At 43.7% G+C, this 25,895-nt stretch overlaps 1 protein-coding gene and 1 long non-coding RNA gene across 3 annotated transcripts; both read left to right on the forward strand.

Annotated features, from left to right (window-relative positions):
* Window positions 1-12,030: 12,030 nt before the first annotated feature.
* On the forward strand, window positions 12,031-13,097 carry LOC121841822. The gene is made up of 2 exons (XR_006080775.1): window positions 12,031-12,177; window positions 12,341-13,097. It is a non-coding gene; the product is annotated as an uncharacterized LOC121841822 (long non-coding RNA).
* A 783-nt stretch (window positions 13,098-13,880) lies between these two features.
* Window positions 13,881-25,366, forward strand: ankrd49 (ankyrin repeat domain 49). 2 transcript variants are annotated; one of them, XM_024398519.2, is made up of 3 exons: window positions 13,881-14,030; window positions 22,376-22,630; window positions 24,100-25,366. In XM_024398519.2, exons 2-3 carry the CDS (start codon window positions 22,421-22,423, stop codon window positions 24,565-24,567), a joined length of 678 nt encoding a protein of 225 aa, XP_024254287.1. In that variant the 5' UTR covers window positions 13,881-14,030; window positions 22,376-22,420; the 3' UTR covers window positions 24,568-25,366. The 2 variants fall into 2 exon arrangements, with proteins under 2 accessions (XP_024254287.1, XP_024254289.1); XM_024398521.2 differs by having other exon boundaries at window positions 22,379-22,630.
* The last annotated feature ends 529 nt before the right edge of the window (window positions 25,367-25,895 follow it).

Below are 25,895 nucleotides of genomic sequence, written 5' to 3' on the forward strand. Positions count from 1 at the left end.
GGAAAATTGAAAAAGTAGGCCATGCGAAGGTGTGACGCACAAATGCACGGCATTCAATTCATGCTCAGAAAAGCAAAGGCTCAATTAGACCAGGAATAAATGTTAACCTAATTATGTAAATTATACGACTGACAGCAGGAGTCATAATAAGTGTGTGCGTGCGTATGCGTGCTAAGTGAGAGTATGTGTGCATGTGTGTGTGTGTGTGTGTATAGGTGTGTGTTTATCGAGGGGACTGAGGTGAGCTGCGTCACTTGCAATTTTCTCCTGCTCTGAGAAATGTAATTTCAGCCAGAGATACTTAATTAGAGAACCAGAGATAGACATAATAACCACAGCAGGACTAAGTCACCCGGGGTGGACTGGGATCAGCCCTGGAATGTCAGCCACACCAGCCTTTTACCAGGTACTGCAGGAATATCTACCCAAGGGAGGCTGTGCACTTCAGTTGTGGGTGGGATATTATTTGTTTTCGTTCAATACATTTGTTGTGCTTGTTTTGGCTTACCTGATGTGCTGGGTGGGCAGGCTTTTCTATTTTTTTTTGGACTCGTCAATGTGTTGCTTTACACCAGGCAGTCTAAGATAAGCTCGACAAAATTTATTTAGAAGAAAGCAACCAGTGATTTCTGTACTTATGTTTAAAAAAAAAAGTGTTCTATTGCTGTCTTTTGGCTTCTTGGCCAGGCTGCTGTAATCAAGAACAGGTTAAGAATGGTAGGGGAGAGTGAGGTGAGTTGTGCCATTTTGTTTTTTACATTCAATATCACTCCGTCAAGGGAAATATAGTATTCTTTCCAAAAATATACATCGACAAATATTTCAGGATGTTGTGTATGCCTGGAAATACTCAGAACTCATTTAAACATTGCAGTTTTGAAAACATAGCTTGTCCAAAAAAAAGTGGTCTCTTGGGGTAAGTTGAGCCACAGCCAGACAGTGGAAGTTACTCTGCCCAGGGGTGGACTGGGAAACAAATTCAGCCACACCTACCTTTTGTCTACCAATGAATGGCATTGGTACTGCCCATCTTTTTTTGTGAGAGATTAGACAGGTGACTCAAAACACTTCAAAAGTATACATAAATTATAAATAGCAGTCACTTTAGATTAGGGACTGCAAAATGACTTTGCTAATGATTAGTAAATGGTTTATTAATGTGGGAGTAATGGTTAAAGAAAGGTATTATATAAGTCTATGGGCATCTATAACAGCCTAACTACATATTTAAAATGAGTACATGTCAAGTGTTCCCCCCTGTCCATTTAGCTAAGTGTTTAAATATTAAGCTACATATAATTCAAAACAAGAAAACAGTGAGAGACAAGGAGAGACTGCCAGTTCCTCTCTCTCTCCCTCTCTCTTTCTCTCTTGCAGTGCATGCTGGGAATTATTTGTGTGAGTTTGGGTGTTTGCTGTGGAGGGCTCTGTCCTAACTTATTTTCTTGATTCTCTCCTTGGTCTTTTCTTTCAATTTTATTTTCTGTGGTGGAGGGTTAATGCACTGTTTTGTTTTAGCGGTACCCACTGTTTTTTCAAAGGGTGGAAGAGGACAGAGTTTTAGTTTCCTGGGGTTTGGAAGGTGTGGTGTGCGTGATGACTTCTCAGCCTCGCGCGGAGGAGACTGTCGACACGGCATGGATTCAGGTGTGTTCCTGAGAATGGAGTTAAGGTGGAGGAGGTTCTGCTCGCTGTCGGTGAACAGGTAGGAGCTGAATTTATACATTCTGCTTCCAGAATTAACAAAGTTGTAGTTGTGTTCATGAAAATAGCAAATTTGGTGTGTAGGCTCATTGCTAGTGGAATATTTGTAAGGGGTGTGTTGGTGCCAATTTCGCCTCTTTCTACCCCTTCGACCAGCGTGGTAGTTGCAAATGTTCCTCTGTTTATTGTGGATGATCAAATCAGGAAAGAGCTGAGTCTTTTTGGTAAGTTTGCTAGTGGTTTTCGAGTACTGTTGGCAGGTTTTCAGGCAGATGCCGTTAAGCATGTTGTTTCATTCCTGAGGCAAGTGTTCATGTTTCTGAATAACAATGAGCAACAGCTAAATGTGCATTTGAAAGTGAGGCATGGCGAGAGGCTCTACACAGGGTTTGCCAGCACAGATAGTCTATGGTGTTTTGAGTGAGGGGATTTAAGTCATAAGAGCTTTGTGTGCCCACATAAAGGCCGTAGACAAGGTGAGGGTACAGGCGCCCGTGGGGGAAATCGAGGTCAACGTGCAGGGGGCAATGAGACACAGGCAGGAGAAGCTGGGCCTAGTCATGCCAGGGATGGTGGTGTAGATGAGGCTGGGCCAAGTCAGGCTAGAGATGGTGGGGTAGTTGAGGCTGGGCCTAGTCATGCTATGGAGGGTGGTGTAGATGAGGCTGAGTCTAATCAGGCTACTGATGGTGGTGTAGATGAGGCTGGGACTAGTCAGGCTAAAGATGCTGCTGTAGATGGATGAGGAGTGTATAGTGGGGATGTGTAACAGACTAGGGAGGAGGGTGTCAAGCGGAAGAGGAAATAGGGGGAGAATAAAGGAGGTGGGAGGGGATAGGCTGGGGTGGTCTAAGGTACCAAGGAACCTTGAGAGAGGAAGGGCAGGTGGTCAGGATGGGAGATGGAGATGAGGAAGGTGAGTCTGAGGACGAGGATGATGATAGCCAGTCAAGCAGAAGGGTCAAAGTACACCGTGAGGGAACTGACAAGTTTCCTGAATGGGAACAAGGGGAAAAAAGTTAATCTTGAGGCTCTTTTTTTCTGATCCGAGAAAGTTTGTAAGATCAGTACAACATGCTATGACAAATGAGGGGCATGGTGTCCTCTCACCCAAGAAACGGTTTAGGTTGAGGAAGTCTACCTTCAGATGTTGTTTAGATGAATATGTTTTTTCTGGCACTGGGGATTTTTGAGTTTTGCTATTGGTGTCTTTCATTGCTGGCTTTTTTCCCCACTTCTTATCAAGACTCTTCGGGTAGGCTCGTTCAATATAAATGGCGCCAGAGATGCGGGAAAGAGGAGTGTGTTGGGCGAATGTGTAAAACAAAAAAAGAGTACAGGGTTGTTTCTGCAGGAGACATAGTGATGTGGTGAATGAAGTCAATTGGGAGCTCTGGTGGAAAGGGACACGTCTGTTAGTGCAGGGGTGGCAGTCCTTTTTGTACCGGGTCTGTCTGTAAAAATGTGCTCCTCAAAGGAGGTGTGTAAGGGTAGGCTGCTTATTGTGAAAGCAGAAATTAACAACATGGGTCGTGTCTTTATAAATGTGTATGCGCTTAACACAGGGAGAACGAGTGGGGGTTCTATTTGAGTGTCTTAGACAGGAACTCTCCCTTGTAGCGCATGAGGAGACGCTGGTGGTCGGCGGGGACTGGAACTGTACAATGGATTTTGAGAAAGACAGAAATGGGGAAGAGCCTCATTCAGGGTCAGAGGGAGTGTTAAGGGACATCATTAATCAGTTCAACCTAGTGGATGTTTGGAGAACTAAACATCCTGACACAAGACAGTATACATGGGTGAAGGTCTTTGGGGCTAGGGTGAGTGCAGCCCGACTTGATAGTTTTTACATGTCCAGGAATCAGAGCAATAGGCTGCTGGGTGCTACCATTCTCCCAGTGGGGTTTTCGGATCACCACATAACCATGGCTCGGCTGTCTATTTCACCAGGGCCCCGGCAGGCATCTTATTGGAAGTTTAATGTAAAGCTCTTACAAGATGACACTTTTTTCTCAGATATCCAGATTTTTGGGGGAAACGTTGGGGCAGCAAAGAGAGGAGTATAAGTCTCTGAGTCAATGGTGGGATGTGGGAAAAGTCCAAATTCGGCTTTTCTGTCAACAGTCTACAGCTCTCTCATCCTCAGAGGGTAGGAAAATATTGAGGGAACTTGAGCGTAGTATTAGTGAGATGGAGGTAGAGATGGTGGGGCAAGGAAATGTAGTCCTCCAGGCTAATTTAGCTTAATTACGTCAAGACCTGGGAAGTTTTTTCCAGGTTAAAGCAAAGGGAGCACTTGTAAGAGCTATGTTCTCCATGCTCAAGGACACTCCCAGATCCTTCTTCTTTGGTTTGGAAAGACAGAGCGGTGAAGCCAAGGGTATGCATTGTCTACGGCTGTCTGATGGGCGGGTGACCTCTGTGGTGGGGGAGATGCGGGAGTGGACTGTGGAGTTTTATACGGAGTTGTATAGGGCAGAATTGTGTGATCCTATGTATGCTCAGGTCTTGTTTGCAGAACTCCCTAAGCTCTCTCTGGCACAGAGGGATGAAATGGACATTCCTCTTTTATCCCATGAACTGGCAGAGGCCGTAACCCAGATGTCCCCCGGCCGTGCACCGGGGGTAGATGGACTCCCAGTGGAGTTTTAAACAGAATTCTGGGGAATAGTTGGACTAGACTTCTTTTACGTGAATGCGTCTGGGTAGGAGAGTTGCTAATGAGCTACCGTCGGGCGGCTCTGACTCTCCTGCCCAAAAAAGGGAACTTGTGTGAACTTAAGAACTGGAGGCCTTTGGCATTGCTCTATGCGGACTACAATATATTTGCCAAGGTCCTCTCTAACAGACTGAAGTCTCATCTGAACTCTATTGTACACAAGGACCAGACACATTGTATACCGGGACGCTCAAGCACGGACAACTTGTTCTTAATTAGGGACATGTCGGACTTGTCAAGAGGTTCTAAGGTGAACTTTGGACTGGTCTCTTTAGATCAAGAGAAGGCATTTGATAGAGTGGACCATGATTATCTGTTTAATGTGATATCTATGTTTGGGTTTGTGGAAAGGTTTTTGACCTGTGTGAAGATGTTGTATGCTGGGGCGTCATATATGGTCAAGGTGGGAGGGGGGCTCAGTAGGCCAGTCTGGGTGAGACGGGGCATCAGACAAGGATGCCTTCTATCAGGGAAGTTATATACACCAGCTAATGAGCCTTTTTTGGGCCTGCTACACAGGAGACTGCAGGGAGTGTGCTGGACAGTGATGGGTGTGTTGACAGCCATAGCAGTGTCAGTGTATGCAAATGGCGTATCTGGGATGGTCAGGATATGCAGGCACTAGAGACTAGTCTGAAGGTGTATGAGGGAGCTTTGTGAGCTAAGGTAAACTGTGGCAAGAGCAAAGCTCTGTTATGTGGTGCATGGGAGGATAGGGCCCCTCTTCTGCTTCCAGGGAGTTTGCAGTGGGGTTGTGAAGGGCTTAACATTTTGGGCGTACCTGGGCTCCGAGAGGTGGGTCAGGAAGAACTGGGAGGGGCTGTCACAAGCAGTGGTGTTAAGACTGGCCAGGTGGAGGTGTCTTCTGTCCCAAGTGTCATATAGAGGGAGGGTACTGATAATCAACAACCTGGTAGCATCTTCCCTGTGGCATAAACTGACTGTCCTCAATCCTCCCCCTGCCGGTCTGCTCGCAGACCTGCAATGCAAGCTGGTGGACTTTTTATGGTCGGGCCATCACCACCATCAGCGGCTAGCGGATTAGGGCTGTTCCTCATAAAGCTGGAGAGGTTGAGGACAGCAGGTCTCTCAGACTTTTACTCTGCGATGCTGAGAGCCACCAATGTTTCCGCCACTGCAGGTGACGGCAGAGACTGGGGACTGGCAAGGGGGTCGGGAGGACTTGTTAGATTTTAACACTCCGAGCCTGGGGGAGTTTGGGGGGGTGGGAGGTAGAGCCGTCTACAACCTCTGCATTAAGGTGAGGAATATTAGGAGCCTAAAAGGAGTGAAGGCATATCAGTGGCGGGGGTATGTGGGGCGGAGAATATGGTGGGTTTTAGATGGAGGGGGCTCTACAAACCCAGTACCAAAGATGTCAGGGGACCTCCAGTGGAGGGTTCTACATGGAGCCCTGGCCACTAACAGCTGGTTGGCACGGGTTGAACCGGGAGTCCTACAGGGGTATCCTTTCTGTGTTTTGAGTGAAACTGTGATTCATGTGTTTTCTGTGTGCGCCAGGTTAATGCCATTAAAATCATCCTCTTTGGGCTAGGTGTCCCGCTAGCGGGATACCCTAATTTGTAAATAATAATATGTAAACGATAATATTTCAGACGGAAAGAACGGTGTTCAATAGGAAAGGGAAATAACGAAAGCGAGCCCTCATTCATACGAGCCAAAAGCCTACCTTTCCTAATGACAACACCTTGGATAAACTACAACTACTCGTTCATTTTTCAAGAAACAAGCCTGAAACCCTGTATAAAGACCTGTGACATCTAGTGGAAGCCATAGGAACTACAATCTTGGAGGAATTTTGATGTATAGACCCATAGACTTCCAAAGAAAACTATTTCCGGATGAATTTTCCTCAGATGTTTGCCTGCCATATCAGTTCTGTTATACTCACAGACATGATTTTAATAGTTTTAGAAACTTCAAGGTGTTATCTAGCTAATTCTACCAATTATATGTATGTCCTAGCCTCTGGGTCTGAGTAACAGGCAGTTTACTTTGGGCACGTCAGTCAGGCAGAAATTCAGTATACTGCCCCACGAAGAAGAGTCTCTGTTGGAAATTCTGTGTGAGAGGTTGGGGGTGGAGTTTACTGTTGGGATGTTTATAATGGGGTATAGGTATTCAAATAAGGAGAAGGCCAAATGTGTGTTGTTGAATTTTCTGTTTGCTCAGGCAAAGTAGGCTATTTGACTAACAAGGAGGAACAGGGTCAAAGGTGGGGGATAACAGACCCTTTACTATTGTTTAATGGGATGGTCTCTGCGTGCCTTAGGGTGGAATTTGGATTCTGTAAAATGATAAAAAGTGTGGAGATGTTTCAGGAGATATGGTGTGTTGGGGGGGCTGTCTGTACAGCTGGGGAAGATGGGTTGGATATATGGCTGTAGAAGTGGTGAGGTTTTGGTTATTGTGATTGTGATGTGTGGTGTTGTTTTTGTATCATGGTGTAGAGGGCAAGGTGAGTATGGTACATGTATGCAGGAGACTTTTGGGTGTTTTGTTTGATTTAGGGGGGGGTCGAAAGTCTTTCTCCCCCCCCTCTATTGAATTCAATATACAACCTTTTGTGTTTTGCCAAACAACGGCGCCAGGACTAGTTTATTTGGATGCAGATAGATTTCCAGCATTGCACTTAATTTGACAATGCTGCGCCTTTCAGTGACTATGCAATGTAATCCGACACCAGAGTCACTTGTTACTTCAGCTCATAAACCCACTCACTGGGCTGAAGAGACTGATATTCAAAAGCAAATAAGCATTTATTAAACAATTAAAATACACACTGTCCTCGAATTGACCTGTATTGAAATATACTTGACTCATCTGTCGTCAAAAACTATAGACCTGTATCCCTGCTCTCTTTTCTTTCCAAAACACTTGAGTGTGCTGTCTCTTATCAACTCTTTAAAAAAAATCTCTCTCAGAACGATCCTCTTGACCCTGACCAATCTGGCTTCAAGACTGGTCACTCAACCGAGACTGCTCTTCTCTGTGTCACGAAGGCTCTCCAAACTGCCAAAGCTGACTCATCCTCCTAGATCTATCCGATCTGCCTTGTACACCGTGAACCATCAGACTCTCCTCTCCACCCTCTCAGGGATGGGTATCTCAGCCTCTGCACTCTTCGATTGCATCTTACCTGCCTGGCCGCTCCTACCACGTACTCTCACTGATTGGTTCTAGGCCCTCTCCTATTCTCTCTATACACCAAGTCACTCGGCTCTATCTTATCCTCACGTGGTCTCGCCTATCATTGCTATGTGGATGACACTCAACTACTTTCCTCCTTCTGCCCTTCTGCCCTTCTGACACCCAGGTGGCAGCACGCAGCTCTGCGTGCCTGGCAGATATCTCAGCTTGGATGTCGGCCCACCACCTCCAGCTCAACCTCAACAAGACAGAGCTACTCTTCCTCCCGGGGAAGGCCTGCCTGCTCAAATACCAATCTATCATGGTTGACAACTCCAGTGTCACCCTCCCAGATTGAAAATAACCTTGTCTGGACAACAACCTGTCGTTCTCTGCAAACATCAAAACAGTGACTCGCTCCGGCAGGTTCATGCTCTACATCATCCGTAGAGTACGACCCCACCTCAAACAGGAAGTTGTGCAGGTCCTAATCCAGGCACTTGTCATCTCCCGTGTAAACTACTGCAACTCGCTGTTGCCTGAGCTCCCTGCTTGTGCCATCAAACGTCTGCAATTTACCCATAATACTGCAGCCCGCCTGGTTTTAAATCTTCCCAAGTTCTTCCATGTCACCCCTCTCCTCCGCAAACTCCACTGGCATTCAGTCGAAGCTCGAATCCACTAGCAGACCATAGTGCTTGCCTACAGAGCAGCAACAGGAACTGCCCCTCCCTACCTTCAGGCTATGCTAAAACCTTACACCCCATCACGAGCACTCCGTTCTCCCACCTCTGGTCTGAACTCTTCTCTGTCCTGGTACCCGAATGGTGGAACCAGCTTCCCTCTGAAGCTAGGACAGCAGAGTCCCTGCCCATCTTCTGAAAGCACCTGAATCCCTACATCTTGAAAGAGTATCTTAAATAATCCTCCTCCTCCTCCTCCTCTCGACCCCCCCCCACCCCATTTTTTTATTTTTTTATTAATACTTTCCTGAACCACCACTTCCACTTGACCCCCTCGCCCGCCCCCCAGCTCAGACTTTGCTGATAACTACTTTATGTCGGAAAAGTGTACTTGCAATGCCTGTGATATGTGGCTGTCCCACCTAGCTAACTTAACATTAATGCACTCGAAAGCAAGTAAGTCGCTTTAGATAAGAGCTTCTGCAAAATGACTAAAATGTCAAATGTAAATAATGACTTGTGTTTAGTAAAAAGCACTGTATAAATGTCTAGTAGGTGGCTATTGCTTTACCCATGTGTAATACAGTGCATTCGGTAGGTATTCAGACCCCTTCCCTTTTTACACATTTTGTTACTTTACAGCCTTATTCTAAAATGGATTACGTAAAAAAAAATCATCATCAATCTACACAGAATACCCCATAATGATAAAGCGAAAACAGGTTTTTATAAATGTTTGCAAATGTATTAAAAATAAAAAACAGAATTACCTTATTTACATAAGTAATTGAGACTCGAAAATTGGGCTCAGGTGCAGCCTGTTGTCATTGATCATCCTTGAGATGTTTCTACAACTTGATTGGAGTCTACCTTTGGTAAATTCAATTGATTGGGCATGATTTGGAAAGGCACACACCTGTCTATATAAGGTCCCACAGTTGACAGTGCATGTCAGAGCAAAAACCAAGCCATGGGGTCGAAGGAATTGTCCATAGAGCTCCGAGACATGATTGTGTCAAGGCACAGATCTGGGGAACGGTATCAAAAATTTCTACAGCATTGATGGTCCCCATGAACACATTGGCCTTCATCATTCTTAAATGGAAGAAGTTTGGAACCACCAAGACTCTTCTTAGAACTGGCCGCCCAGCCAAACTGAGCAATCGGGGAGAAGGGCCTTGGTCAGGGAGGTGACCAAGAACCTGATGGTCACACTGACAGAGCTCTAGAGTTCCTCTGTGAAGATGGGAGAACCTTCCAGAAGGGCCACCATCTCTGCAGAACTCCACCAATTAGGCTTTATGGTAGAGTGGCCAGACGGAAGCCACTCCTCAGTAAAAGGCACATGACAGCTTGGAGTTTGCCAAAATGCACCCAAAGCACTCTCTGACCATGAGAAACAAGATTCTCTGGTCTGATGAAACCAATATTGAACTCTTTGGCCTGAATGCCAAGCTTCACATCTGGAGGAAACCTGGCACCATCCCTACGGTGAAACATGGTGGTGGCAGAATCACGCTGTGGGGATGTTTTTCAGAGGCAGGGACTGGGAGATTAGTCAGGATTGAGGCAAAGATGAATGGAGCAAAGTACACAGAGATACTTGATTAAAACCTGTTCCAGAGTGCTCAGGACCTCAGACTGGGGTGAATGTTCACTTTCCAACATGACAACGACCCTAAGCACACACCCAGGAGTGGCTTCGGGACAAGTCTCTGAATGTCCTTGAGTGGCCCAGCCAGCCCTATCAAACATCTCTGGAGAGACCTGAAAATAGCGGTGCAGCGACGCTCCCCATCCAACCTGACAGAGCTTAGGAGGATCTCTGGAGAAGAATGTGAGAAACTCCCCAAGTACAGGTGTGCTAAGCTTGTAGCGCCATACCCAATAAGACTGGAGGCTGTAATCGCTGCCAAAGGTGCTTCAACAAAGTCCTGAGTAAAGAGTCTGAATACTTTTGTAAATGTAAATTGTCAGTTTTTTGAATTCATCTAAATTCAAAAACTTGTTTTTGCTTTGTGATTATGGGGTATTGTGTGTAGATGAATATATGAGGGTATTATGTCTATATTAATCCATTTTAGAATAAGGTTGTAACATAACAAAATGAAACGTAATAAAATGTGGAAAAAGTCAAGGGGTCTGAATACTTTCCGAATGCACCGTAAACAATCTAATGACCTTAGGCTATATCGTAAGTAGCCCAGTGTCTAAATGTTCCCCCGAATCCCCATTCCCTAATTAGCCTACTAAATTAAGTATGAATATATTTCCTACAATATGCAGCCAAAATATTAGCTCTAAATGAGCTGTGTCAGTGTGCGAGAGTGTGTCATTCTCTGTTTTCTTCCTACCTTGACTGCACAACAGCTGATCTGTCATTTCTCAGAGGCACAGATACAGCACTCGGACCAGCAGAACCAGAACTTTCAGCAAATAAGTTGGTTGACTTCACACATTTAGCAGCATTGTCCTCGAGATACCTTTATTGGTGTCTTTAACTTTTTCTGCACCACCTTCCCGTTTATCTATTTTGTCTGAGTGACTGACAGAGTCAGAGCGGGTCTCGCACTCATCGATGATTTGCGTTTGACTTTGAATGTGAATTTACGCCACATCAGCTCAGCCAATCAGAAACCCGGCTGGTCCATCTTGGTAGAGGGGCCAGTCACTGCCCATTGGTCAGCCAAATGCTAAATATAGATGATTATTACAAAGAACATTTTTGCAAATGTCTTTGGTCGTGTCCATTTTTTATATATACAGTACCAGTCAAAAGTTTGGACACCTAATCATTCAAGGGTTTTTCTTTATTTTGACTATTTTCTACAATGTAGAATAATAGTGAAGACATCAAAATGAAATATGAAATAACACATATGGAATCATGCCTGTGCCTTGTTAAAAGTTCATTTGTGGAATTTCTTTCCTTCTTAATGCGTTCGAGCCAATCAGTTGTGTTGTGACACGGTAGGGGGGTATACATAAGATAGCCCAATTTGGTAAAAGATCAGGTCCATATTATGGCAGGGACAGCTCAAATAAACAAAGAGAAAAGACAATCCATCATTACATTAAGACATGAAGGTCAGCCAATCCAGAACATTTCAAGATCTTTGAAAGTTTCTTCAAGTGAAGTCGCAAAAACCATCAAGCGCTATGACGAAACTGGCTCTCATGAGGACTGCCACAAGAATGGAAAACCCAGGGTTACAGTACAGATAAGTACATTAATATTACCTGTCACAGAAACTGTAGTAGCTTTTTGGACTCTTTCCCGCACTGAAGCCTGTGATGCTCGTACCGGTTGTGGAATAAGTGATTTTGAAAGGGTTTTTCTGCTTGGAATTGTGTACATTGGATTTAGACTATTGCTATAATTTCTAAATCCTCTGTCCTCCACGATCGAAAATAGCTGGAAATCATTGTAGCCAATGCAATATCAGTTTGGCCTTGTTTTGCTACAGACATAGACTTTGGCATAAACTGGTCCATAGAAGACTGTGTTGCTGTGGGTCGCGGAGTAGGACTACTTGACTGAGTGGATACATGTGTGGAGATGCTGGCTCCACCACTATCACTAGCAGACCCACTAGTTTCTCCAAGCTCCACTACAGCTAGCTTCACAGTTGGGTGCACAGTTCGCATATGCCGGTGTAGGTTGTGCGTAGAACCGGCTTTATATAAGATTTTGTTTTGGCAAATTCTACACTGTGCTCTAACATTGTTTATCTACATTATTAAAATGCATCCAAATGCTACTGCGCTTCCGACTCATATTCCAGCTGTTGTTTTCACAGCTGTCCTTCCTCTCTCTCCTTGGCTGCTAAGTGTGTGACTATGAGTGAATTGGCTCGGCCCTCCCTCACGCATCTTTGGTTCATTGGTTGACACTGCGTGTCTGATTGACAGAAACAACAGGTGAGGCTGTTAGTCTGAGCAGACAGTCAGAAGGAATGTGTGTGCACTTGAGCATTTAAGCCTATATTATTTTTTATTTTTTTCATTCTTTGAATGAGTTAATTATATTGATTTAAATCTTTTGATTATTCATATCTTAATTTTTGTATATTTTTATAAACAGATTTGTCTCTTCTGATATGCGAGTTGGCTCCCAACGTTCACCTACAAGAGCCGGCTCTTCGCAAACGACCCATCACTACAAGACTTCTATTCTACTGAATGGAAACTACAAGTGTTATTGCTGTGCTCAATGTCATGGCATTTACAAACGTAGATCCTTCTAACACCCTCAAACAGGGAAACAGATCCCAATCAAAGGTGTTATCATGCTCCACCAAGGCAGTAATTTATCTTATAACTTGTCCTTGTGGTAAAAATGATGTGGGTGGAACTAAGAGCGAATTAACTCGATGTACCCAGTTGCGGCCCACTTTTTGGAAGCGGACCACTCTATTTCGTCCTTTCGCTATATCAGCATCTAACACGTCCCCTAAGTGAGAGGGAGACCTTGACAATTTATTGTTAAAAGGAGAGGCTGTCTGGATATTTAATTTAAAGACACTTGCTCCCTTTGGTCTCAACATAGACTTTGACCTGAAGCCATTCTTGTGATTATTGTGATTTTTCTATTCATTTTAAATGTTTTGTAGGCCTATGTAGCCACATTGTATTTATGATCGTATATCCATTCATGCTTTTTATATGTTCTATTTATATCTGTATATCAACCAGTAACATCAAGCCACGCCCGGCCATGATTACAGACACCTGTGTGTCCTTCCAAATTATATAAATTAGTAACCCGCAGTGTTTGTCATTATACCCTGATGAAGACAGCTTGTCTGGTGAAACGTTGGTTATTAAATTGTTGCATCTGCGCTCCTAGAGTGTGAGGCTCTCATTTTCTTTATCGGGTAGTCATGGTTACCATGAATCTGAAGATGTTCAAGTATGTAAAACATTTGTCTGTCTGTCTGACTGTGAAGCCTGTGCGTGCATGCATCTGGGGAAAGGGAAGTTCACTGCAAACTGTAACTCTATGGGTTGGATCGGGAGGGTGTAATGTTAGGCTGCAGAACGTTCAGCTGTAAATGTGTATAACCGACAAGATTGTCTGTCATGTATATTAGGGAAAATTACATTTATTTCTGTAATATTCTGAACATTTCTCCTCACTGAATACACCCTTTGACGAATAGGTATATCCAGCCTCTGTGCCAGCTTTGAAAGACAAGGAACGCAAACACTGGGTTTTTAGCACATTGACCCAGCTTTAGCAAATAGACACACAAACCCACCCACACACTCACATGCAGGCTATTTAGTATTGTTACATTTAATTACTTACTTATGTTAAATGAAATATTTCAATGTATTTTATTTCCATTAAACTATGATCATTATAAGGGTAATGATAAAGTATGCAACAACAACTTACTCAAAATAGTCTACATGTCTGATATGCTGGTACAGTGTTCTGCATTTGGTTGTAGTTTGTTTTATACGAGTGATGAATGAAACAACGCTACATATCTAAAAAATATAATCTATGAATGTCATTGTTGGGGCTTCTGTCTGGCTTTAACACTTGCGCAGCGCACTCGATAGACGACATGGAACATCACCACAGTTGTGTTTCTACTTCCGAGCACATGTGCTACGAAGTGGTTATGGGAAACAGGAAATGTAGTTTTATATGGAAAAAATCGCTCTGCACCGCAACGCTAGATGCAACAAATACTAACGACATATCCCAAAGAAACCCGGAAAAGTGCTGTTCGAGGAGGGTTTTGTTGAAAGCTACTACCACAGTAAGTCAAGTCGTATTTGTAAGGTATTAAGCTTTTTTTTTCGTATAGCAACTTTCGAATATCAGAGTAGTCATCTATAAGCTGTCCATTCGAGGTTCTAAATGTTGTAGCGCATGCTTTCTTCTCGACTACTAACGTCAACGGTCTTGCTCTCTTGTTAAACTAACAAGGACCGATACTTACTGCTATTGTTACGACCATGCTTTGAATTAAAATCATTGGGTGATAAGTAAATTCACTCTGGAGTGCGCTTTGGCCGTTCGTAAATGTAGAGCTTTATGAGATGGTCCGTGTCGGAGCGGACACTGGCCGAAGAGTAGCGTTGGTCCGAGCATTCTGACCTCACAACCGCACTCAAGCTAACGTTGGCTAGCTTGTTAGCTATAGTACTTCCAGACATAAACAAGAGAACAACTCACTCTGACCATTTTACTCGCTCAAGCAAGAACTGGTTAGGCAGGGTTCATGTTATCTAGAGCGTTGGTGGCTGTAACTGTGCTGCTGGCAATAACTGAGTTGTTTTTTTTGTGCCGCATTTGTCAATTCATTAGTTATTCTGCGCTCTGGCACACTCAGATGCACGGTTGCCAGGTGTAACTGATATTTGTAGTGCAATGACTACTCAAAACCCGCCCAAAAGGCGAAATGTCGCAGACAGACTTGGCAGCTCTAGTTCTAGCTCCTATGCAACTTTGTAGTATTTTGTTTACATTATTAGCCCAGAAGGTTTTTTGTGTTATTACATACAGCTGGAAATACATTTTGGAAATCAGTGTGGCGGTAACTCAACAGCATTATGACCAGGAATACAACTTTCCCAAATTGGATCCTTTGTTCGTATCCCCCAGGAAAATCGAACTTATCCCAGAGGCTACCCCAAGACGCTGCCGGTGGAGAAGAGGTATTCGGAGTGGACTTGTAGTCTGACTCAGGAGGCATGCACACAGTCCACTGATTCTGAGTATATTACTGTTTAATGTTCAGTCTCTGGATAATAAAGTAGACAAGCTAAGGGCGAGGATCTCCTTCCAGAGAGGTATCAGGGACTGTAATATACTTTGTTTCACGGAATCATGGCTCTCTCTGGATATACTGTCCCGTCCATACATCCAGCTGGGTTCTCGGTACAGTACGCAGACAGGAATAAAGAACTCTCAGATAAGAAGGGCGGGGGTGTATATTTCATGAATAACTACCCATGGTGTGATAACATACAGAAACTCAAGTGCTTTTGTTCACCCGACCTAGAATACCTCACAATCAAATGCCGACCATATACCTCCCAAGAGAATTCTCTTTGATTATAGTCACAGCTGTGTATATTCCCCCTCAAGCCGATACCACAACGGCCCTCAAGGAACTACACTGGATATTATGCAAACTGGAAGCCATGTATCCTGAGGCTGCATTCATTGTAACCAGGGATTTTAACAAACCAAATTTGAGGGAAATGCTACCGAAGTTCTATCAACACATTGACTGTAGTACTCGCTCTGGTAAAACACTCGATCACCGTGGACGCCGACGCCTTGCTCCTGGACAAGTTAAAAACCTTCTACGCCCGCTTTGAGAATAACCGTGCCACCGACACGGCCTGCTCTCGTTCTTACGAGGTACGAAATTTAAGCGTGTTAACCCTCCCAAGGCTGCTGGCCAGGACGGCAACCCTAGCCATGTCCTCAGAGCATGCTCACACCAGCTGGCTGGAGTATTAAGGGACATATACAATCTCTCCATATCTCAGGTGCTGTCCCTACTTGCTTCAAGATGTCCACCATTGTTCCTGTACACAAGAAAGCAAAGGTTACTGAACTAAATTACTATTGCCCCTTAGCACTCACTTCTGTCATCATGAAGTGCTTTGAGAGGCTAGTTAAGAATGGTATCACCTCTACCTTACCTGACACCCACTTCAATTTGCTTACCGCCCCAATAGATCCACAGACAATGCAATTGCCATCGCACTGTACACTGTCCTTTCCCATCTGGTCAAGAGGAATACCTATGTAAGAATGCTGTTCATTGAATAAAGCTCAGCCTTCAACACCATAGTACCCTCCAAGCTCATTATTAACCTCGGGGGGGCCTGGGTTTGAACCCTGCCCTGTGCAACTGGGTCCTGGAGTTCCTGATGGGCCGCCCCCAGGTGGTGAAGGTAGGAAACAACATCTTCACTTCGCTTATCCTCCACAGTGACCCCACAAGGGTGTGTGCTCAGATCCCTCCTGTACTCCCTGTTCAACCATGACTGTGTGGCCACGCACGCCTCCAACTCAAGCATCAAATTTGCAGATGACACACGGTAGTAAGCCTGATTACCAACGATGACGAGACCGCCTACAAGGAGGAGGTGAGGGCCCTGGCGGAGTGGTGATAGGAAAATAACCATAATGTCAACAAAACGAAGGAGCTAATCGTGGACTTGAGGAAACAGCAGAGGCAGCACACCCCTATCCACATCGACGGGACCACAGTGAAGAAGGTGGAAAGCTTTAAGTTCCTCATCGTACATATCACTGACAATCTGAAATGGCTGCCTTCCCTCCAGGATACCTACAGCACCCAATGTCACAGGAAGGCCAAAATGATAATCAAGGACATAAACCACCCCAGCCAAGGCCTGTTCACCCTGCTAGAAGGCAAGGTCAGTACAGGTGCATCAAAGATGGGACTGAGAGACAGAAGCTGTTTTTCAATCTCAAGGCCATTAGACTGTTAAATAGCCATCACTAGCCGGCTACCACCCGGCTACTCATCCCTGCACCTTAGAGGCTGCTACTCCATATATTATAGACATGGAATTATTGGCCACTTTAATAATGGAACAATAGTCACTATAATAATGTTTACATACTGCTTTACTCATCTCATATGTATATACTGTATTCTATTCTACTGTATTTGTCAATGCCACTCCGACATTGCTCTCTTCCTAATATTTATATTTCTTAATTCCATTCTTTTACTTTTAGATTTGTTTGTATTTTTGTGAATTGTTAGATACACATTTTTTGCAGTTGTAGTATGTGACCAATAAAATTTGATTTGAAAGGCATGAAAAATAGCTTTTTTTGTGCTCCCAAAGTCTTGATCCAGTGCTTTGTCGCCATTTTTTTTATGCGTATCAGTTCTAGCGTGTTAATGTTTTATGTGAAAAAAATAGGTGTCTCCATAATTACAATCTAAATGGCCTACCGACAACTGGTAAGACAACTGGTAAGAAGTTGTCACGACGTGCGCACTTGCTGCTCTGTCTCCTCTCACTCAAGTGACTCAGCCAATAGTGGGCTCAGCTGCCTGCTGCAGTGCTCTCTCATGCACAGCCCTCCCACCACTCACTCACTCACTCACTCAGCAACTCACTGCCTGATAGTCAGCAGCAGGTCTCAGTGAAATATCTATATATTTTTTTATATCACTTTTTTTTTTTTTTATCTATATAATATCTATATATTTTAAGAGAAATGCCATTTTGGCCGCGCTGCACCTTAGAAGTAGCCCCAAAACCCGAGTCCAATACATTTTCACCCGCGACATAGTTTTCAAAGTTTCCCAAATATGGGAAAACTGCTGATGTGGCAACCCTGCTCGAACGAGAGTGCTCTGTTTGGATTTCTTCTCAGGTTTTTGTCTGCCATATGAGTTCTGTTATACTCACTGACATAATTCAAACAGTTTTAGAAACTTCAGAGTGTTTCCTATCCACCAGTAATAATAATATGCATATATTCCCATCTGGGAAAGAGTAGGAGGCAGTTTACTCTGGGCACCCCTTTCATCCAAAAGTGAAAATGCTGCCCCCTAGCCCCAACAGGTTAGAAGTAGCCCCAAAACCCGCGTCAATACATTTTCACCCGCGACATAGTTTTCAAAGTTGCCCAAATATGGGAAAATTGCTGACGTGGCAACCCTGCTCGAACGAGAGTGCTCTGATATCCGAGTAGATAGCTAGAGGGAATTTACGAACACACAGTATTGTGTGTCTAATCATTCTGGCTAGCTTCACATGGGGATTCATGATTTAGACCCTAAAACAACCTAATCCGATAGGCCAGGCTTTTTGACATAATATGCTTTCATTTCCATTTGACTTCATTTGGGAAAAACTCAGATATTTAGACTAGACTACCCTGAATATGTTATTGGTACATTTCCATGATAACATCATATAGGGACAAATTACCCAAACATGGCCTAGGCTATATCTTTAGTGTCTGTCTCACTCAATCATGTTGTTAATGCTGAATGACTATCTTTTCTTCCCATCTCTCAATGCAACATTTCCATGACTACAATGGTCTATCCCTAACATCAAAAGGGGACGAATGACTGTGAATGAATAGGGTGATTTCTCACCAGCATAGTGTGAAAATATTTTTTTGTATCTCAAATTGTTCTGGCAATTCTCACGTAGTAACTTCTTAGGAGGAAGGATGTTTGACATGCTTTTTAAACTGGTATCACATTTTGGGAAATCATGATAAAACTGTCCCTTTTAGGCCCTTTTTAATCCTATGCTTCCTGCAGTAAGACCCCATGACAGCGTTTCTCAAACTTGGGGCCTCAAGGGGTGCATGTTTGGGTGTTTGCCCTAACACTACACAGCTGATTCAAATGATCAAAGCTTGATGATTAGTTTATTTTATTTAAATGTTATTATTATTATTATTATTATTATTATAGTTTATTATTATTGATCAGCTGTGATGTGCTAGGGCCAAAAACAAAACGTGCAACCCCTTGCTCTATGATCTGTGAAACCGTTGATGAGACGGACAGCATTTTGGTGTCATCATACCCCTTAGTGTTCTCTCAAATATGGATTATGTCTAGATTCTGAAATACAAATATTCAGAAATGGGTTCAACATTATAAATATATCTAAAAACGACCCTAATTTGGCCTATTTTTCGACATTGTTAGATTCTAAATATCAGAGTACGAACTTGACGGACACTATGAAAGCTTAAACCAAGTTTATTCACCCCAAAGGATCTAACAGTTGAACAGACAAACATGGCTCCACCAATGGTGATGTGTATATACACTGCTCAAAAAAATAAAGGGAACACTTAAACAACACAATGTAACTCCAAGTCAATCACACTTCTGTGAAATCAAACTGTCCACTGAGGAAGCAACACTGATTGACAATAAATTTCACATGCTGTTGTGCAAATGGAATAGACAACAGGTGGAAATTATAGGCAATTAGCAAGACACCCCCAATAAAGGAGTGGTTCTGCAGGTGGTACCACAGACAACTTCTCAGTTCCTATGCTTCCTGGCTGATGTTTTGGTCACTTTTGAATGCTGGTGGTGCTTTCACTCTAGTGGTAGCATGAGACGGAGTCTACAACCCACACAAGTGGCTCAGGTAGTGCAGCTCACCCAGGATGGCACATCAATGCGAGCTGTGGCAAGAAGATTTGCTGTGTCTGTCAGCGTAGTGTCCAAAGCATGGAGGTGCTACCAGGAGACAGGCCAGTACATCAGGAGATGTGGAGGAGGCCATAGGAGGGCAACAACCCAGCAGCAGGACCTCCGCCTTTGTGCAAGGAGGAGCACCGCCAGAGCCCTGCAAAATGACCTCCAGCAGGCCACAAATGTGCATGTGTCTGCTCAAACGGTCAGAAACAGACTCCATGAGGGCCCGACGTCCACAGGTGGGGGTTGTGCTTACAGCCCAACACCGTGCAGGATGTTTGGCATTTGCCAGAGAACACCAAGATTGGCAAATTCGCCACTGGCGCCCTGTGCTCTTCACAGATGAAAGCAGGTTCACACTGAGCACATGTGACAGATGTCACAGTCTGGAGACGCCGTGGAGAACGTTCTGCTGCCCGCAACATCCTCCAGCATGACCAGTTTGGCGGTGGGTCAGTCATGGTGTGGGGTGGCATTTCTTTGGGGGGCAGCACAGCCCTCCATGTGCTCGCCAGAGGTAGCCTGACTGCCATTAGGTGCCGAGATGAGATCCTCAGACCCCTTGTGAGACCATATGCTGGTGCGGTTGGCCCTGGGTTCCTACTAATGCAAGACAATGCTAGACCTCATGTGGCTGGAGTGTGTCAGCAGTTCCTGCAAGAGGAAGGCATTGATGCTATGGACTGGCCCGCCCGTTCCCCAGACCTGAATCCAATTGAGCACATCTGGGACATCATGTCTCGCTCCATCCACCAATGCCACGTTGCACCACAGACTGTCCAGGAGTTGTAGGGAGGTCATACAGGCACGTGGAGTCCACACACACTACTGAGCCTCATTTTGACTTGTTTTAAGGACATTACATCAAAGTTGGATCAGCCTGTAGTGTGGTTTTCCACTTTAATTTTGAGTGTGACTCCAAATCCAGACCTCCATGGGTTGATAAATTTGATTTCCATTGATAATTTTTGTGTGATTTTGTTGTCAGCACATTCAACTATGTAAAGAAACTCTTATTAAATACTTTTATTTCATTCATTCAGATCTAGGATGTGTTATTTTAGTGTTCCCTTTATTTTTTTGAGCATTGTATATATATTGGGGTGGAATCTCCTCCTCTCTAAACATTACATCTCTGTTGCTAGGCAGGAAAATAACTGTCAATAAACTGTTCCTTCTCCCATAACTTGACCTGACCTCAACCCCTAGTGTGTGGTGGTTGCTCATAAATTGATCATACCTTCAGTTTTAGCAGAGAGCCCACTCTGGAAATGTGATGTACTTGTAGAGTATATTGTTCCAAACAATGTCTTCAAATTTAACAAAATCAAACGGGTCGTTTTGAAATATTCATATTTTTAATGTTGAAAGAATTGTTCACAATTTAATTTCAGAATAAAGACACACTCTATATTTTAGAGCATACTATAAGGAGTATCACGACGCCAAAATGTTGTCTGTATCATGTACAGTTGACAGATCATAGGTCTTTACAGGAGCCAAGGTTAGGTCTAAAAAGGGCCACTTTCATCATGATAAAAAAAAAGGTTTGATACAAATTGCCAGGAACCTCACAATATTATCACGATACTTATGTGCCGACACTATATATTACGATTTTCACAATTCTATACAGTATGTATGGCGATTCAATACTGTGATTTCTATTGCAATTAGATGTTCCAAACATATTGCTCACCATATGTCAGCTCCCGAGGGACAAGAGAGCCATGAGAAAATTAGTTTTGATCAGTCAAATTGGCTCCCTTATTAAAAAGATGGAGAATAAGTTACGAAGGTTCAGCTGACTAGCTCAAAAATAAGATTGTTATATTGTAAAAACGATAAATACGATATCGTCAAAAATAATATCCCTCAATGAAACTCAATTTTTATATATATTTCTTTTCTTCCCGAAAATTGTCAGACCTCCTTCCTCCCAATTAAGTTTCTATGTGAGAATTGCCGGGAACAACCGGAGATATCAAAAATATTTTAGGCTACGCTGGCATGAAATTTCCCATGAGGACCATATCTTTTTTTGTTCTAGCTGTTGGTCTTTCTCACAGTACCATAATTAAGTTGTTGATTTGTTTAAGTATATTGATGTATTGTCTCCTCTCTCTCATTCTCACACACACCTTCAGTAATCTTGGTCTAAAATCATAATTATGTCAAGCGCAGAATTCTCTCTGTAAGTTGTTGTATCTCCTCTCTTGATCTTTTTCTCTCTCACACTACTTCAGTAATCAAGTTGCTAATGCTTAATGACTGTACAATCTTCTCTCTCCACTTCCCATCTCTCAATGCAACATTTCCATGATTACAGGGGCCTATCCCTAACATCAAAAGGGGACAAATTACTTAGAATGATTATGGTGATTCCACACCAGGGTAGTCTCTAAAAATATTTTGGGTAACTCCGATTGTTCTGCCAATTCTCTCGTAGTAACTTAATTGGAAGTAACTTCATTTGAAGTTTTGTTTCACAAACTATTTTGGGGGGAAATCATGATGAAAGTGGCCCTTTTTAGACATGTACATGCCTCCTGTAATACTCTATAATCTGTGAACCATACATAATACAGACATCTTGGAGTCATTATCCTCCTTATCGTGTCATATATAGAGTATGTCCACATTCTGAAATACCATTTTTTTTTCACATTCATTTATTCAACGTGAAATCTCGGATCTTTTATTTCCGCTCGTGAAACAGGGGACCAACACTTTACATGTTACGGTTTTATATTTTTGTTCAGTATATAGTGTTGATCAGTCAAATTTAATAAAAAGTAGCTGTCTGTCTTTCTCGCAGTAGCCTACATTTAAATATTGATGTATTGTTCTCTCTCTCCTAAGTGAATTAAGTTGTTGATAATTAATATCAATTACCCAATATCTCCTCTCTATGTCAGCAGATTCTGAGTAGACTGTGAGTGTGCATGGGCAGTTAGTACAGGATGGAGGAGTTCCCAGAGAGCTTTAACCAGCTGGAACTGCTGAAGACCCACGACCACCTGATCCCCCGCGGAGCATGCAGCCTCTGGCCGGGAGACGAAGGAGAGGAAGAGGAGGAGGGGGAAAGGAGTGAAGAGTGGTGTCAGCAGAAGGAGGAGAAGCTGAAAGACCGACCGGAGGAGCTAATGCTGTGGGCGGCAGAGAATAACAGAGTGAGTGTGACATGCAAACTACACACACCTTCTCACTAGGGTTGGGAATTGCCAGGGAACTCACGATACAATGTTGTCATGATACTTAGGTGCCGATTTATATGTATTGTGATTTGATACTGTGGTTTAATTGGGATTTGATGTTCCTAACATATTGCTCACCTATCCTGCACTGAGCACCAACCAGGCTCCAAAGTAACAGTTGGAAACTAAAAGTCCTGTGTGTGCATGTGAAGAAGTGGTCGGGGTGGGGTTGATACAGTTAACTATCGGTATATTATTTTTGACGATATAAGGTTTTGGCAATATCGCAGTATAATTTTTGCGCTAGTTGGCTGTACCGGCACCAAAACTCCAGTATTTTTCCTTCATAGCTTCTTCTCCCTCCATCTTCTTTTTAAATAGGGAAACAATTTGTTTTCCTGATCAAAACTTGTTTTGCCATGCCTCTCGTCCCTCTGCTGCAGACATATGGCACACTGAAGTGAAACGTTTTGCAACTAACTTTTTTTCAACTAAAATAAGTTCAGGTTCAGGTAGTCCCTCCCAGTTTTTGTCAAAACATTATTTATTATTTTGATGTGTTGTGAATACGACCCAGCCCTTTTACCTTTGCACCCATGTCCTGGACTAACTTCCTGGCTCTTTGGTCTTGTCAAGGGATGTGTCCAAGATCAAGGGAAGGGACATGTAGACGTAAAGTCACTACAATGTAGGGTAGTTGAGTATGGATGAATTTGAACTTATTGATTTGCAATTTACCCAGAGAGACTTGTGAACGTGAAAAGCTTTTTTATTAAAAGTGTACAAGTTTTGGTGTTGAACCTACCATCCTGGAGCTGTTCATCCAGGGCCAAATTGTTGTGAAATTGACGTCTCGTCAAACATCTTTCTGTTGCAAATCCGGTGCTCAAAGTTGACCTATTTTGCTTACCACAGCCTATTATGAGACGTCCATGTCTTAGTCACTGGAAGAGTTTGATATCATGGGCCAATATTTCTAGAAATGTTTGTTCAAATCAACGGTGAATGAGCTGTGAGAGTATAATGAATGCGTCTCCGTTTAGGCGTCTGATCAACTGCTTAAGATTGGAACAGAACAGCACAGAAAGCCTCTGATTACTGTGTGTGTCCTTGTGTGTGGGTGAGTGTCATGATGTGTCTCACTGGTATCAAGTGTTAGTGAGGTTTTAATAAATGGAAGGTAGGGGGGAAGAAAGCTAATCCCCTAGAGCTCTTGTTTGTTCCCCCTGTCGAACCTGTGCAGAAATAACTTTACATCTCCATCTCTCTCTGTGGATCCAAAGGCAATAACAGGGGCCAGGGTGGGGTTTTATTTCTCTATTTTTCTGGCCTTGCTTTTAGATTCTTCATGAAATGCATCTGCCTTTCGGCTGTTTCATAACATGTTGAAGAGTTCCATAAAGGTCAGTTAAAATGCAAATATTCTCTCTCTCTGCCACTTTAAGCTGCCAACGGTGAAGCGGCTGCTCTCGGTCGACCCCTTGCTTGCGCATTGCCAGGACGAGGACGGCTATACTCCGTTGCACCGTGCGGCCTACGGAGGTCACGCCGCCACGGCCTCTACCCTGTTGGCAGCGGGCACCGGCGTTAACTCCCGCACTGCCGACGGCTGGACGCCCCTACACAGTGCCTGTCGCTGGGGCCAAGTTGCCACTGCGTCCCTCCTGTTGCGCCAAGGGGCGGAGTTGAACGCCCAGACCAACGGCGGCCTCACAGCGCTCCATCTAGCTGCCTCCCACCCTGGACCGGGCTCCGCCCACACACTGGAGTTCCTCCTATCGCAACGCCACATCAAGGCGGAGCTTCAGAGCAATAGCAGGGAGACGGCTAGTGAAATCGCACGCCGAAGTGGACCACATCACTTCCTGTTTGAGATGGTGGAGGACTGTAACAGTGTGCGGTCTCCCCGGTGACCCCCCCCACCCCCTTCACACACACACACGTACATCAGCTCTTCTTTCCCTCTACCCAGGGGCCTTCATGGAAGACAAGACAGTGTTCCAAGAAGTGTCTTATGAACGTATGAACAGTCACGTACACCACCACATAGTCTTTCTTTGCAGTCCTGGGGGGAAACCTCAATTCACAATATGATGACAGTTTATCTCATATATTCTCTGTATGCTTTATTTGTCTTGAGTCCCAAATGGCAACATATTCTGTACATAGTGCACTACTTTTGGGTCCTGGTCAAAACTAGTGCACTGTGTAAGGGAATAGGGTGCCATTTGGGATGCAGACCCTAATAGCCGGGTACTTGGAATGGGTTGAAAATAAGTGGTCCAATTAGCATCCTCAGATACTATGGGTGATTTTTAGCATGGAAACCCACATGGTCAGACTGTACTTTGGATTAGTTCATCTTGTGATTGGGTGAAGGTGATCCAATTGCTGACTTAATTTTTTTTTTTTTAAATAATGCCCGTCATTACAGATGTAGGCTCAAATGGGTTTCAGCGGTGGGATGACTAATATTGTGAAATTAAGCAGATCAGTCTGGGTTCCAGGCTAAATTGGGTGTGCTGGAGTAATGTTTCTCATTGGTCTCTGAGCATTGGGGGTGTATTCATCTCATTTATTGAATTGATTGTTGAGCGTTGTGGCCATTTTAGATGTGTCATGATTTATTCAAATTCTATGCTAATTTGTGAGTCATCCAATTGTCATCCGTGCTCGCTGCAGAAATAAAAATCAAATCAGTATAAATCTTTAGCGATGTTTCCCTTAATGCCATTGAATGTCCCATCTCCCTTTACAAATAATCGCCACCATTTTGATAGCGCTTACCAAACACAACCTGAGGATATTATTCAGAACCACGTTCATTTCCAAATGTTTGTTTTGCCTCTGGGATGTCCATGGGAAGATGTCTGAAGTGTGTCTATGCCCAGCTTCAAACTCGCTTGGGATAAAGTGCTCTGCCATGTTTTTGTAACTTCTGGTTGTTTTTGATCAAATCACCTTGATTTTTGCGCTAAAATGGGTTGTCAGACCTGTCACTATCCAGCCGTGCTACAAAGGACAGAAGTATGGTCATCAAAAGGTCACTAGAGGTAAGCAGAAGGAGAGTCGATGCTCCGGCGGTGACGCTTCCCCCTATGTACAGAGCTAGGATCAGCTTCCCCTTCCTCTATCCTAACTTACCCATTATTGGGGTAAATGTGAAATTGACCCAAGATCAGTGTGTAGGGAGGGGCAACTTCACCCTACTCTGAGGGTCAACTTTGAGTGTGACAGTTGT

Source organism: Oncorhynchus tshawytscha, linkage group LG34 (genome assembly GCF_018296145.1).
Source record: "Oncorhynchus tshawytscha isolate Ot180627B linkage group LG34, Otsh_v2.0, whole genome shotgun sequence".
In the NCBI taxonomy this organism is placed as follows: Eukaryota; Metazoa; Chordata; class Actinopteri; order Salmoniformes; family Salmonidae; genus Oncorhynchus; species Oncorhynchus tshawytscha.